Source organism: Rattus norvegicus, chromosome 8 (assembly GCF_036323735.1).
Source record: "Rattus norvegicus strain BN/NHsdMcwi chromosome 8, GRCr8, whole genome shotgun sequence".
In the NCBI taxonomy this organism is placed as follows: domain Eukaryota; kingdom Metazoa; phylum Chordata; class Mammalia; order Rodentia; family Muridae; genus Rattus; species Rattus norvegicus.
Window position 1 is genome coordinate 65,376,931 of NC_086026.1, and position 12,871 is coordinate 65,389,801.

At 47.3% G+C, this 12,871-nt stretch overlaps 1 protein-coding gene across 1 annotated transcript; it reads right to left on the reverse strand.

The window, feature by feature from the left end:
- Positions 1–9,873: 9,873 nt before the first annotated feature.
- LOC134480185 (large ribosomal subunit protein eL21-like) lies at positions 9,874–10,688 on the reverse strand. Its single transcript, XM_063266402.1, has one exon. The coding sequence runs from the start codon at positions 10,378–10,380 to the stop codon at positions 9,898–9,900; it is 483 nt and encodes a 160-aa protein (XP_063122472.1). The 5' UTR covers positions 10,381–10,688; the 3' UTR covers positions 9,874–9,897.
- Positions 10,689–12,871: the final 2,183 nt, after the last annotated feature.

A 12,871-nucleotide genomic window follows, 5' to 3' on the forward strand; every position in this document is an offset into this window, starting at 1 on the left:
TACCTGTTTTCCTATCCATTTTTTTAGTGCCCAAAATCAGATGGAGAGGAAAGGTTTCCTTTGCTCTTTAAAACAAAATGGTAGGCCAGGTACTTCACTCCACACTGGAGATGACCTTTGGGAGTGCTGTCGGCAGAGCAGTGGGCACCTGTGGGTCTAAGTAGACGCAGGCAGCTGCAGGGAATGCAAGTTCAGCTGCAGACCATTCTACTGGGCGCCCGAAAACCCTCGCATTCTTTGACATCTTGCTTTGCTTTGAGACTAAAGTCAGTGGTTCTCAAAGTTTAATCAGTCCTAAAATCATTAACACAGGGAAGGGGTAGACCTGTAGACTCTGGGGCCAGCCCCTGACCTCTTGAACACACCCCACCCTCACCCCCACCCCCACCCCCACCCCCACCCCCACCCCCACCTCGGGCTATTTGGGTGACTCCCATGGAAGGTTAGAAAACCCCTGTTCATTTGATGGGCCCCACATGGAGTTCTGTCTTTAGCTTTTCTTGGCAAACACTTTGCTTGTGAAGTCTCCTGACAAGGCGACTGTGGCCTTGCCTGACAGCTCTGACGGGCAGGGAGAAAGCTACAGAGACCTAAGGAAGGAATCTCATACTTTCTTGGGTGTCTTTGTATCTTCACACCTTTAAAAGTGGGGAGATCAGGAAGCCCAACACTCCTAAAAAAAAAACAAAACAAAACAAAAAACTGCCCTTTTCAAGGGCAGCACAGCAAATTGAGGTGAGGGTCATAAAACAATTTTACTTCTGAAGAAGGGAATCTCTTTAGGGAAGGTAATGGGGTGTTAAATACCAATGAGCAGAGGCAGAACCCCAGGATAGTAATGTGGAGACAGATGAGGTGCAGGGAGGGAAGAAGCTGGTTCTGCCTTCAGTTAGCCACAGCCCATGGGGAGAGAACCAGGAATGCGAGGAAGGCAGAGAAAAAGCAGTACCTTGGTGGTTAGAGATACCCAGCAATGGGTGCTCTGAGGGGCATTGTGTCTCCATGACCATGTATCCGAGATAGCCCAGTAAAAGCAATTCTTTAAAAAAAAAAAAAAAAAAACTCTTAAATCACACCTATAATATATCTACTTATATCTATCATCTACCAATCTACCATCTATCTATATCCATCATCTATTATCTATCATCTATTGTGTATATACATGTGTATGCACATGTATGTGGACACACACACATGCCATAACATGCATGAGGAAGTCAGAGGACAACTTGCAGGAGTTGATTCTCTCTTTCATGCCAGGTGGGTCTCAGGTATTGAACTTAGTTCATCGGGCTTGGCAGCAAGCCCCTTAACCTGCTGAACCATCTTGCTGGCCCAGGCGAATTTTGCATTTAGGCAAGGAACCGTACTAAGGTCAACATTTTGCAGATCTTGAACAACTTCAAAGCAGAACAACTCTCCTTCAGGTGAGATAGTATGCCGTGGCATCTCAACTCAAGAAACAGCAGATCCAAGAATCGGGATCCTGGTGCTAACCACATGACCTCATCCCCAGGACACCTCTTTAGAATCTCGGAGGTGGCAAGAATGGCCCCTCTGAGTCTTCACTTCTCTGATGGCTTTTCAGAATGAAGCTCTATCATGCCCTTTCTCAGCCTTCTCTGAGGTGCCTATCAGCTTCCTTAGGTGAGCTATCGCCAAGATGGCGGTGCTTCAGGGGAGCAGGACAAACTGAAGTGTGTGCTCCGTTGTAATCCATGGCTCCCAGGCTCCTGTCCAGGGATGGCACTAGCCAAGAACCAACAGCAAGAGACAGCAGAGGGTAGAGTTAAAGCTTCGATGTCCCCGGCTTGGGGGCAGATGTACCCAAAGCCTTCCCAGCAGGTGGAGTTGGTTTGGCCCCACCACGAAAGAAAATCCCACTTCAGGGTAGTTCTGTGAGCTTCCTGGTGGAGTCTCAGAGTGAACCTGAGACCTGCCCCAGCTCTCAAGAAGGTGAATTTGAGATGGCTGTGGGCTGTCAGAATGGCCGTCCAATCAGGGCCCTCCTTTCTCTGCTCAGAACTTGCAGGTTCTTGGCTTTGTAAAATCCCAACAGAAGCAGAGTTTTGGTCATAGAATTCTTAAACTACCTGAGCCTGTGGGTTATACAGTCTTTCTCCTGCCCCTTTGGCTGCTCTAAATATCTTGGGCAGAGAATGTTTCTTTCCTTGAGAGGAAAACAAAAAGAAAGACACTGTGGAGGTTTGCCTGTCTCCCATTGCAAAACGGTCCTGCAGTTAATCGCATATGTATTTCAGGCTAAAATTACTTGGCATGAATCCTAAACCACTGTCATCCCACAGAGGAGACTTCCTCAGGCCCGGACAGAACACATCCGTGGCTCCAGATCATTCTAAGGATAAAGTCCAGATAGCATGCTCCAAGGCCCAGCTTATCTGTGCACCCAAAGGTCAATCAATGGGTTAATCAAACAAAAAGGCAAGCTTGTGCAGAAAAAGTACTAAAAAAAGGAGTCACCTGCCTTCATATATGACAAATCCTCACAAAAGGAAACGTGTGTCTGAGTTATTTTGAAAGGCAGACTTGTAAATGTCTATACTGAAAACAGACAGGAATGGAGGGAGAGACCAGCAAGACGCCACTGCAGCAGAAATAAGGGGAGGGATAGAAGAGGAAGGAGAGAGGAGAAAGAAAGTGAGGGCTGGAGAGGAGGCTCAGCTGGAGAGACGGGAACGGCGAGGCTCATAATCAAAACTGTAAGACAAATTTAGCAGGGCTACGTTTGGATACGGATAGTTTTGTACATTTGACATTGGAACCAGGTAAATGTTTCATGTAAATAAAAATTTACATTAAATTAGAAAGTGTCGATACCACTAGACTGAAGAGATGGCCCAGTGGCTAAGAAAGAACACTGCTCTTCCAGAGACTGGAGGTTCAATTCCCAGCACCACATGGTGGCTCACAACTGTCTGTTAGCCAAGTTCTGGGGATCTGGACCCCTCTTCTTGCCTACTTGGGCACTGCACATAGATACATATAGGCAAAACACTCCTAGAAAATAAAAACAAATCTTTTAATACCACTAAAATATCCTAAATGTATCTGAGTCTTTAAAACTTGCTAATCAGAGAACACATGACGTAGGTGAGACACATACGTTGGTCCATGAAGTTCCTCTCCAGATCGCAGGTAAGAATATGTTATAAGCGAACAAAGTATTTTGAGTCTAACCTTAGATGCTAGGAAGCTCCCTATCAACTTTATTGACACCAGAGATAATAACCCAATGCCAAATACGAACTTGTCTCTATGCATGTACTCTTAGTGTACGGCAGTGACGCATGTCACAGAATCTCATCTGGTCTCCACCCTTCTGTTTCCCTGTCCCATGGGCCTCATGTACTCACTGACTCCCAGGCTGGTGAACTCCAGCTGCTTCTCGTTCCCCGGCACAGGATACCTGAGTCATGAGGCTCATAAAAAGGTCTGGAAACGTGTGAGCACAGCAGACGCCAAAACCCCTTCTCTGCTTCTAGAAGAGTCAGTTCTGGAAGTTTGAAGAGCCACGAGGCCTCCCCATCTTCCTGTACCTCTAGCCTGAACTCGACGGGATTTGAGTAGAGAGGTGAAAGCTGTTGGGTAGCCAGACCAGTTCCTCTGCTCTGGAAGAATCCACTCTGGAGTCCAGTTGAGAGCACTGAGCTCTCCAGAGGATTTGCTTGAAAGTACCAAGTACTGGGCTTGCCCCGGGGTGCACAGCTCAGGATCTGGGCATTGAGAGCTGAAAAGGGACATGCAGAAGATAAGGACCGGGGCGTACTGGCACCTCTGTGATCTTCTCATCTGCTCATACCATTTAAGTGTCTGAACCGGGCAGCTTCACTAGTGAGCAGAAGCCACCACAGGAAGCTCTGGCGTCTTATACCAAACGAAGAATTGTTGCCCAGACTCGAGCCATCGGGGTTTCGGAGTTGCTTGAGCTGATTTCTACCGCTGCATCCTATTGACCTCCAGGGGTCGCTGTTCTAACAACTCAAGGCTCGCGCTTGAACCAAGGTCCTCTCCCAGGAGACACAGACCTGAAGAACACACAGTGAGAGCAGAGAAAAACCTGTCAGGGGGTTGGGGATTTAGCTCAGTGGTAGAGCACTTGCCTAGCAAGCGCAAGGCCCTGGATTCAGTTCCCAGCTCCGAAAAAAAGAAAAGAAAAGAAAAAAGAAAAACCTGTCAGGATGTTGGCTCTGCCTTACTCTAATCCTGGACAGACAGACCTTCGGGTTTATATGTTGGCCAGTTCCAGCCTTACTCAGAAGCCATCTTTCACCCAGACTCAGGAACCTATTCTATTGATGCAGGCCTTTCCCAGTGTGGCCTCGAAGAGATTAAACGCTCCTGACACCCCGCCTGACATTGAGGGTCCATCTCCTTTTTGCCTGCTTTCCTGTCTAAGAGAAGAGGGACAGGGTGGCCTTAGCCACAGATAGACACAACCACACAACAATTGGTGACAAGGGAGGGAGAATTGTTTCACTTTGTTTTGTTTTGTTTTGAAGACAGGGTTTCTCTGTGTGACCCTGGCTGTCCCAGAACTCACCCTGTATATTAAAGGCATGGGCCACTATCTCCCTGCTTGAAGGAGGCTTTTCTTTGCCCTCTGGACTGGTATCAAGGCCTGGCTCTTCGAATCACTCCTGTCCTCTCCTAGTTCCTAAGCAACTTCCTCTTTCAGTTTTCAGCCAGCCTTTCATTCAACAGCAGACCCCACAGCCACCCTCTGACACTTCACTTCCTCAAGTGACAGCTTTCACCCTCTGTTGTTAAGCCCCGTATGGGGCTTCATTCTTCTCCTCTTCCCTACCAAACTATAAACTCTTCAAGAGCTAAGGCTGTGTGGTCTTGCTCCTTCTACAGCACCACAATGCCCTGCCTCTGAGAGCAGGGTCAGTGAACGCGTAACAGCAAGGGGACAAACACGGTCTGGAGGGGAGGCACTAAGTACAGGCCTGGGAAGGCAGTCCAGCCTAGCCACTTAACTGCCGGGTAGTTGTAGAAAGATTCTCTGTGAGTCCCAGGGCCCCAGTCTACTTCCTGGGATTAACTGGAAGGCTGGGCTGGTCAAACATGTTATTATGGTGGTTTCTTTAGTCAGAGCATGTCCTGGGGCTGTGGTGGGGAGGGCATACCCATTGTATTTCTTAGATCTTCTTGGTTATAATTGCTGATCAAAGCCAGTGGGAGGCTGTCTGTAATCCTCAGGTCCCAGGCCAGTGGTTAAGGCAGCACATGGGGAGGGGATACACATTGGCCACCCATACACTTGTGTCTATGTAAGACTTTGTGAGAAAGCCCCAGGCTCTCTGCCAGTGTCAAGGGGCGGCAGCTTTTATCTAACCCATGGCTACCCATGAGGAGTTAACTGGATGTGGCCTCACATGGGTGCCTTACGGTCCTCTATTCCCCAAGATTCCTTGCTGCCTTTAGTGGGGACAGGCGCTATGAATAACAACATTAGGACTCCCCCCGAGGAAGGAGACAGCTGGATGCAGTGAGCCCCAGTAGCCTCATTTCCCAGAGGGGAGACAAAAACCTGACCAGGAGAAGGGGCTTGTCCAGTGCCATGTCTGTTGTCCTTCTCAAAGAGAAAAATGCGTTTTGGAAACAGAGGTTTGGATCCTAGCTCTCAAACTCAACTGGCTATAAGAGCTTGAACAGATTCCAAGCCCAGAGCCCAGTTTGTGCAACTGTTGGTGGAAGATCACAGTTGGTGCTTCTTTGCTGTGAGGGTCCATCACCATGTCTCTGCAAAGTGATGGTGTTGCCTCTCCCAGACAGCCTGAGGACAGGGAACATCTGTGGTCTGGGTGTGGCAAGGCTGCTAAAGTTTTAGGAGAGGAAGGAGGGTGGGTTGTGAGGAGAACAGGTTAAAAAGACAAAACAAAACTAGAAGTGGTAAGTTCAAACAATCTTATTGGTAAAACACAAACACGTTCTGCGGTAAGGCACGTTCTGGGGACGTGACTCATCTGGCAGAGTACCGCCATGCTTGCATAAGGCCGTGGGTCCAATCCATTGCACAATGAACATGAGTGGTAGTGAGTGCTTATATTCTTAGAACTTGGGAGGCTAAGGCAGGAGGGTTGTTGATTCTAATGCTAGCCTGGATTACACGGGAACACTCTGTCTTAAAAAAAAAAAAATCACTGGGGCTGGAGAGATGGTTAAGAGCACTGACTTCTTTTCCAGAGGTCCTGAGTTCAAATCCCAGCAATCACAAGCATCTGTAATGAGATCTAATGCCCTCTTCTGGTGTGTCTGAAGACAGCAACAATGTACTAGCATACATAAAATAAATACTTAAAATTTTAAAATCACACACTAAATTCTAGGACAGCCTAGAGAGACCCTATAGAGAGATCCTGTCTTTAAAAAAAAAAATCAGGGGTTGGGGATTTAGCTCAGTGGTAGAGCGCTTGCCTAGAAAGCGCAAGGCCCTGGGTTCGGTCCCCAGCTCCGAAAAAAAGAAAAAAGAAAAAAAAAATCAAACTATCAAATGGTAGTAAAATGTTTAAAAAGATTTGAAGGCGGATCTGATTCCAGGAAGATTAGTGGCATAGGGCCTGGACCACATTCCCTGGCCCTTTTCATTCATTCTTTTTATTCCACAGGAAAGGATTGAACATCCACATGTCTGGATGCTGCTCAGAGAGGACTGAGTCCCAGCTGTTCCAGTGACCAGGGAGGCAGGACAAAAAGACACCATCAGGGTGAGAATGGCTTTGAATGTTGCCTGTGCTCACCGTGCTGTGGAAGCAGACATACTTTCCTTTGATTTTTAATTACAGACCGTGTTTTTATGGCTGAGACCAGTCCACATATATCACTTTATAAGCCAGCGTTTTTATTTGGTGGGGTGTCATAAACATCACACTGTCATTATAAACCCCGTAAATCTTGTCCCTGGCTGTGATGTATGTTCAGTGGAGTGGTGCCATATTTAATTAGGTTTGGACATTTAGGTTGTTTTCAGCCTTTAATTCTGTGATAAATGTTATGGCTATTGTTGTACCTCATTGTTTCTGATCTTCCTTGTTACTTCTGTCATATAGATTGCTGGTCACAGGGCTTCAGGACATAGTATCTTTAAAACTTTCTCAATAACTCAGCAATAGTTGACACTCTAGGTGGTGTTCTGAGATGACTTTTGGGGTGCCTACCATAGTTGTGGCATTGTGAGTCCTTACGTCTGCGTGGTGTCTGGAGAACCAAGTCAAGGTTTGAATCACAAGCCTTGGGGCACCAAGCTCAGCCCCTTCACTTTTAATCCCAGCTATGGCCACATCACTTCTCCCTTTTGAAACCCACCCTTCCCCTGTGGCAGGTTCCACCCTGACCACTTTCGTTTTGTGAGGATCCAAGGCAGTGAATGTAAAGCTAGAATGCATACAGTAGGAACATAATACTTGCACACTGTTGCAGGATGACAGCTCCTTGGTTGGCACTAGCATAGATTCTTGTCCTCTGGAAGCTGATGCTTCAAGGTGAAACCTTAGCCGATCTGACCCAACACTGGAAGATTCCAAGGAACTCTGTAGATAGAGGGCTAAATGGCCGAGATCAAATTCCAAAGGCAGAGAAGACAACACATGGTTCTGGGCGCAGAAGAGTAGAGGAGCGATTGCTATGCTGTCTGGGATTTAAGGGAAGAAGGAAAACGGGGAGGTAAAGGAAGAGGGGTCAGGGAGCTGTGAAGGAGAGCCAGAAGAGAGGGCTGCCTCTGTCAGCGTCAGGAGGGAAGGTGGATGCTGTCGTCCGGCTAGTTGGAGGTCCTCTGGTAGTTGGCTCAGCACATAGGTCTGTGACTAACTGACTGTGTGGTACTGGACAAGAACCTCACCCTGGCTGGACACTAGTATACCCATCTGTAGAAGAGCCTAGTACCTACCCATCTTAGGCATCCTCTGGTCTGGCAGCGCCCTGAAGAAATTAAATGGCTCCTAGACTGTTCCCCAGAGAAGTAAATACCCAAATCTCTTCTGGAGACAGAAGACAAGATCTGCCCTGGGGCTCTTTAAATAATAGGAAGCCATTTCTAGGACTTAGTAGAACAATACAGTCAGAGGGAGGGGACTTGCTTAAGAAGAGAAACCATAGGCAATGCAGGGGACTGGGGAGCACAGCAAGTTAGGCTGGGACCTTCCAGTCAGGGGCTGCCGCTCATACTGGACATCAGCAAAGACCACAAAGAGTTAGCAATCCAAGTTCTTCTCACATGACTTAAGGATTTCTGCCCTTGCTCATCCTATGGCTAGATGTCCTGATGTTGCAGGCTGGGTTCTGTGAAAATAACACTGACGGTGTTGGGAGCACTCGATGACAATGAAGGGAGGAGGGTTTTGGGAGCACTCGATGCCAGTGAAGAGAACTTGCATTTGTAGCAAAGGAGACCCAGTCAGGATCCTCAACAGTGCCTGTCAGTTCCTGGTTTCTGGCCTATTGGTTTGAAATGCCTGGCAACCATCCCTCACCACTTCCCTCCCTACTCCTGCTTTAGCTATGCTTCTGGTCATGTGCTCTCCACTGGGCCACAGTGACGGCACGACTTAGTCCTAGTTAAGGAAAGAAATAATTTCCTTTCTTCCACTATTTCTGTGTGATTTGACCCTAAGGTCTTGAAATCAGAGAGTAGGAGCATAGCCCTGAAAAAGAGACAGGGGCAGAGTCCTTGTAAGAACCCTCAAGCTGTGTGGTGGTGGTGCAGGCCTTTAATCCCAGCACTGGGGAGGCAGAGGCAGGCAGATCTCTGTGAGTTCAAGGCCAGCCTGGGGTTACCTGTATCATTGTGGGCTCAGGAATTTCCATTTCATTCAGTGTTCTCTCTCTCTCTCTCTCTCTCTCTCTCTCTCTCTCTCTCTCTCTCTCTCCCCCCCCCTCTCTCTCTCTGTATGTACACGCACGCACGCACACACACATGCACACACACATGGGTATGGAGTCCAGAGATCAACACCAGGCATCTTCCACAATAACCCTTCACCTTCTCTCTTGAGACAGGGTCTCACTGAACTTGAAGCTCACCAACTGAGCTAGACCAGCTGGCCAATGAGCGTGGAGATCTGCCTGTCTCTGCACTCCCTGCTGCTCAGTGCAGCGTACAGACACGGCCTTGCACACCCAGCTTGTGAGTGGTGAGGGTGGGGGGGGGAGGGGCTGAGAATCTGAACTCACATCCCATGCTTGCATGACAGGAGCTTTAAACTGACCGAGGCATCTCCCCATTCCCCACACAGTGAGTTTTAATGTTATTTGCGATGCACAGTTTTTCCAGATTTGGCCATTGTGGGTGCAGTCTAGCTCTTTCTGCTTTGCTTCCCTTCTTTACTTTCTGACCCAAGGTGTTTCTGAGATAGCTTGTAAATTACCCCACCTCACACCCCCATCTCTAGCTGTGAAGTCGGCTTTCTGTGAGGATCAAGCCTTGGTTCCTTTCGGTGGTAAGTTCAGAATCTCTGCTCTTCAGTCACCGGTCCTCACCTTTTGTCTTAGAAACTGTTTGGACTATACTTTGAGGAGAATGTCAAGGGTTTGTATGACAAGATAAACTGAGAATTGTTAAGCTCTAACTCATGATAAGCCACCGTAGGATCCATGGTTTTGCAACTCTGCGGAGACCTGAGTCCTATTGCTGTTTCACTATTGATAATGATATATTTACATCTTTTCACTAACTTGGGGGAAGGACAGATCATGTCACTGTCATGTCAGGCTGGGCCGAGACCTCAAGGGAAAGAAGGGCATTGACTAGGGACTGGAGGGATAGAGGCCTGGAAGCCAAAGGGTCCTTCTATTTATTATCTGTCTGTCTGTCTATCTATCTATTCATTTTTTTTTTTTTTTTGCAGTCCAGGTTCTTTATTTCCTTTGTGTACATTAGGCTATGAATTTGAATGGAATGGGCTCCAGCAGCTCAGGCTCCTTTCCTTTAGTCCTCACAAAGTGGGCTTCTCTGCGTGGCGCAGGCTGGCGCTTCAGCTGAACCCAGGTGCCCTTCTCTTTGGCTTCCTCTTTCTTCTGATCATTCTCCTTCACCCGCTTCAGGAAGCTGTCTCTGCTCTTCCAGTGCTTGATGTGCTCAGTCCGCACATTGATCCTCTTGGCCAGAATCTTGCCTTTAACTTGCTTGTTTACAATGATGCCCACGGCATGCTGGGTGACATTGTAGACTCTTCCGGTTTTGCCGTGGTAACACTTATGGGGCATTCCTTTTTGAACAGTGCCCATTCCCTTGATGTCTACAATATCACCCTTCTTATAGATTCGCATGTATGTGGCCAAAGGAACGACTCCATGTTTCCTAAAAGGTCTAGAGAACATATACCGAGTACCTCTCCTCTTTCCTTTAGTGTTCGTCATTTTGGCGAGTTACTGGAAGATGGCTGCCCCAGCGGAAAAAGCCTATCTATTCATTTATTCATTCATTTATTTATGTTTTTTCAAGACAGGGTTTCTTCTCTGTAGCCATAGCTGTCCTAGAACTCTCTCTCTCTCTGTAGACCAGGCTGGCCTCAAATTCACAGAGATCTGCCTGCTTCTGCTGCCCAAGTGCTGGGGATTAAAGGCTCGTGCCACTAACACCCATAGCTTCAAAGACTCTTCCTCCAAGGCACTCTTTAACCACAAAGGAGAGAGTAGAACTTTGTGATAAAGAAACTAATAAACAGGGGCTGGGGATTTAGCTCAGTGGTAGAGCGCTTACCTAGGAAGCACAAGGCCCTGGGTCCGGTCCCCAGCTCCGAAAAAAAGAACCAAAAAAAAAAAAAGAAAGAAACTAATAAACAGGGGTTGGGGATTTAGCTCAGTGGTAGGGCGCTTGCCTAGCAAGCTCAAGGCCCTGGGTTCGGTCCCCAGCTCCGGAAAAAAAAAAAAGAAAGAAAGAAACTAATAAACATCACCTTTATCGGTTGATCAAAGTTAGCACCCCCAAGCTGGGATGAGTTGACACCATGTGCCTCCTGGTCTGTGCACAGAGACGCACAGCTTCCTGGATGTGGCGCGCTGCCCCACACCCACCAGCAGACCTAATCACAGGAAAAAGATCACACATAAAGTCAAACTGAGAGACCGTTTATGAAGTAACTGATCTGACACCTTCCAAAGCTGTCACAGCCATGAACATCAAAGAAGCACGGGAGAGCTGACATATCCTGAAGGAGACCAGGAGAAAACATAGCTTTAAAGGCCACCATGCTGATGGGAGGGAATATGGCTGCGGGTTACACTGATGTTCGGTTTCTCATTTCCTTCCTCCTTCCTTCATTCCCTGCCCCTCCCTCTCTCTAATTTTTATTTGTTTCTTTTTCTCCCTTTTTTTCTGTACTAGGGATTGAACATTTACATGCCAGTCAACTGTTCTGACAGTGAGGTATAATCCCAGCCTGATGGTAAACTTACTGATTTTTAATGTGGCTATATAAGAAAATTCTCTTATCTTTATTTAAAAAACACACAATTGAAGGATTAAATGGTGAATAGGCACTGTGTATCTAACTTATCGAAAAATAGCTATCCAATATGACGGATTAAAAGTAAAGAAACAGCGATAAAGCAATAGGAGAAAAACACTTAATTGTCTCGGTGTGTCTGCTGTGAACAGACACCACACCCATGAAAGTCTTAGAAGGACAACCTTTAATTGGGGATGACTTACACAGGTTTATAGGTCCGTCCATTATCATCAAGGTGGGAGCATGGCCGCATCCAGGCAGGCATGGTGCAGGAGGAGCTGAGAGTTCTACATCTTCATCTGAAGGCTGCTAGCAGAATACCGGCTTCTAGGCAGCTAGGATGAGGGTCTTAAAGCCCACACCCACAGTGACACACCTCCTCCAACAAGGTCACACCTACTTCAACAGGGACACACCAACAATGCCTCTCTCCGGGTCAAGCATATACAAACCGCCACAATAATTGTATGTAGGCAGAAGAGGACTTTTTATATCTTTTTCTCTAGGTTTAAAATTGTATTTTATGTAATTAAAATTCAAACTCCAGGGGACTTGAAGCCTTCCTCTGGCCTTCGCAGGAACTGTGTGCACATGGTGCTCAGACAGTCAGGCACACATACACACATGCAAATTAAAATAAACCAGAATCTTAAAAGAAAATAATTCCAAAGTAAAAATTTGCAAAGAGAACATGAAAAAAATAGACCTCTTATAAGAACCTTGAAAAGGGTGCTTTGAGGGTGGGCTTTGGAAGGAACTGGAGGTCAGAGACCAGCTTTGGAAAGGTGACCTATTCTGGGCCTCACGAAAGCTATTTCTGCTCTGGCCTGTAGCTGCCTCCAGGAGTCCGCTGTTTGGAAGTCACAGGAATGAAGCTTTTCCAGAGCCTGCACACGCAGGACTGGTGATATTAACATTACCGTGTCTGAGGGACTTGAGGGCTGCTGCCTACTGGGAAGGGGCCTATGTTCATGTTATCAAAGACTAACCAATATGGGCACATTATACACTTTTTGCCTAAGTTTTGGGGAAACCCTGCCAAACACATGACACCTCTCGGTCAGGTGAGGTAGGAGGTTCTTCGGTTCCATTTGGGGTTGGCTCCCCTCCCAAGCTCCCTCCCTACGGGCATGCCTGGCATCCGTCCTGGGTATATGCTCTTCCTGCTGCCTGCCCCAATGTAAGGCTTAGATTATCCATCCTATGACTCGGTGAAGACTGGGGTCAAGATCTCCGGCCTCTGAACCTTGGGTTTCACTGACAATTAGACAACTGGGCTTTGTCTCACTGTGAACTGGTTATTTTCTAACCAAATCAAAACTGAGCCAACTGGGAGGGAGCCATGGCTCCAGATCCTAGCAGAGGGTGGCCTTATCTGACATCAATGGGAGGGACCCTTG

What these genes read in the sequence shown, in the direction of transcription:
- LOC134480185 (XM_063266402.1), bottom strand. Translation starts at nt 10,380, where the DNA reads ATGACGAACACTAAAGGAAAGAGGAGAGGTACTCGGTATATGTTCTCT.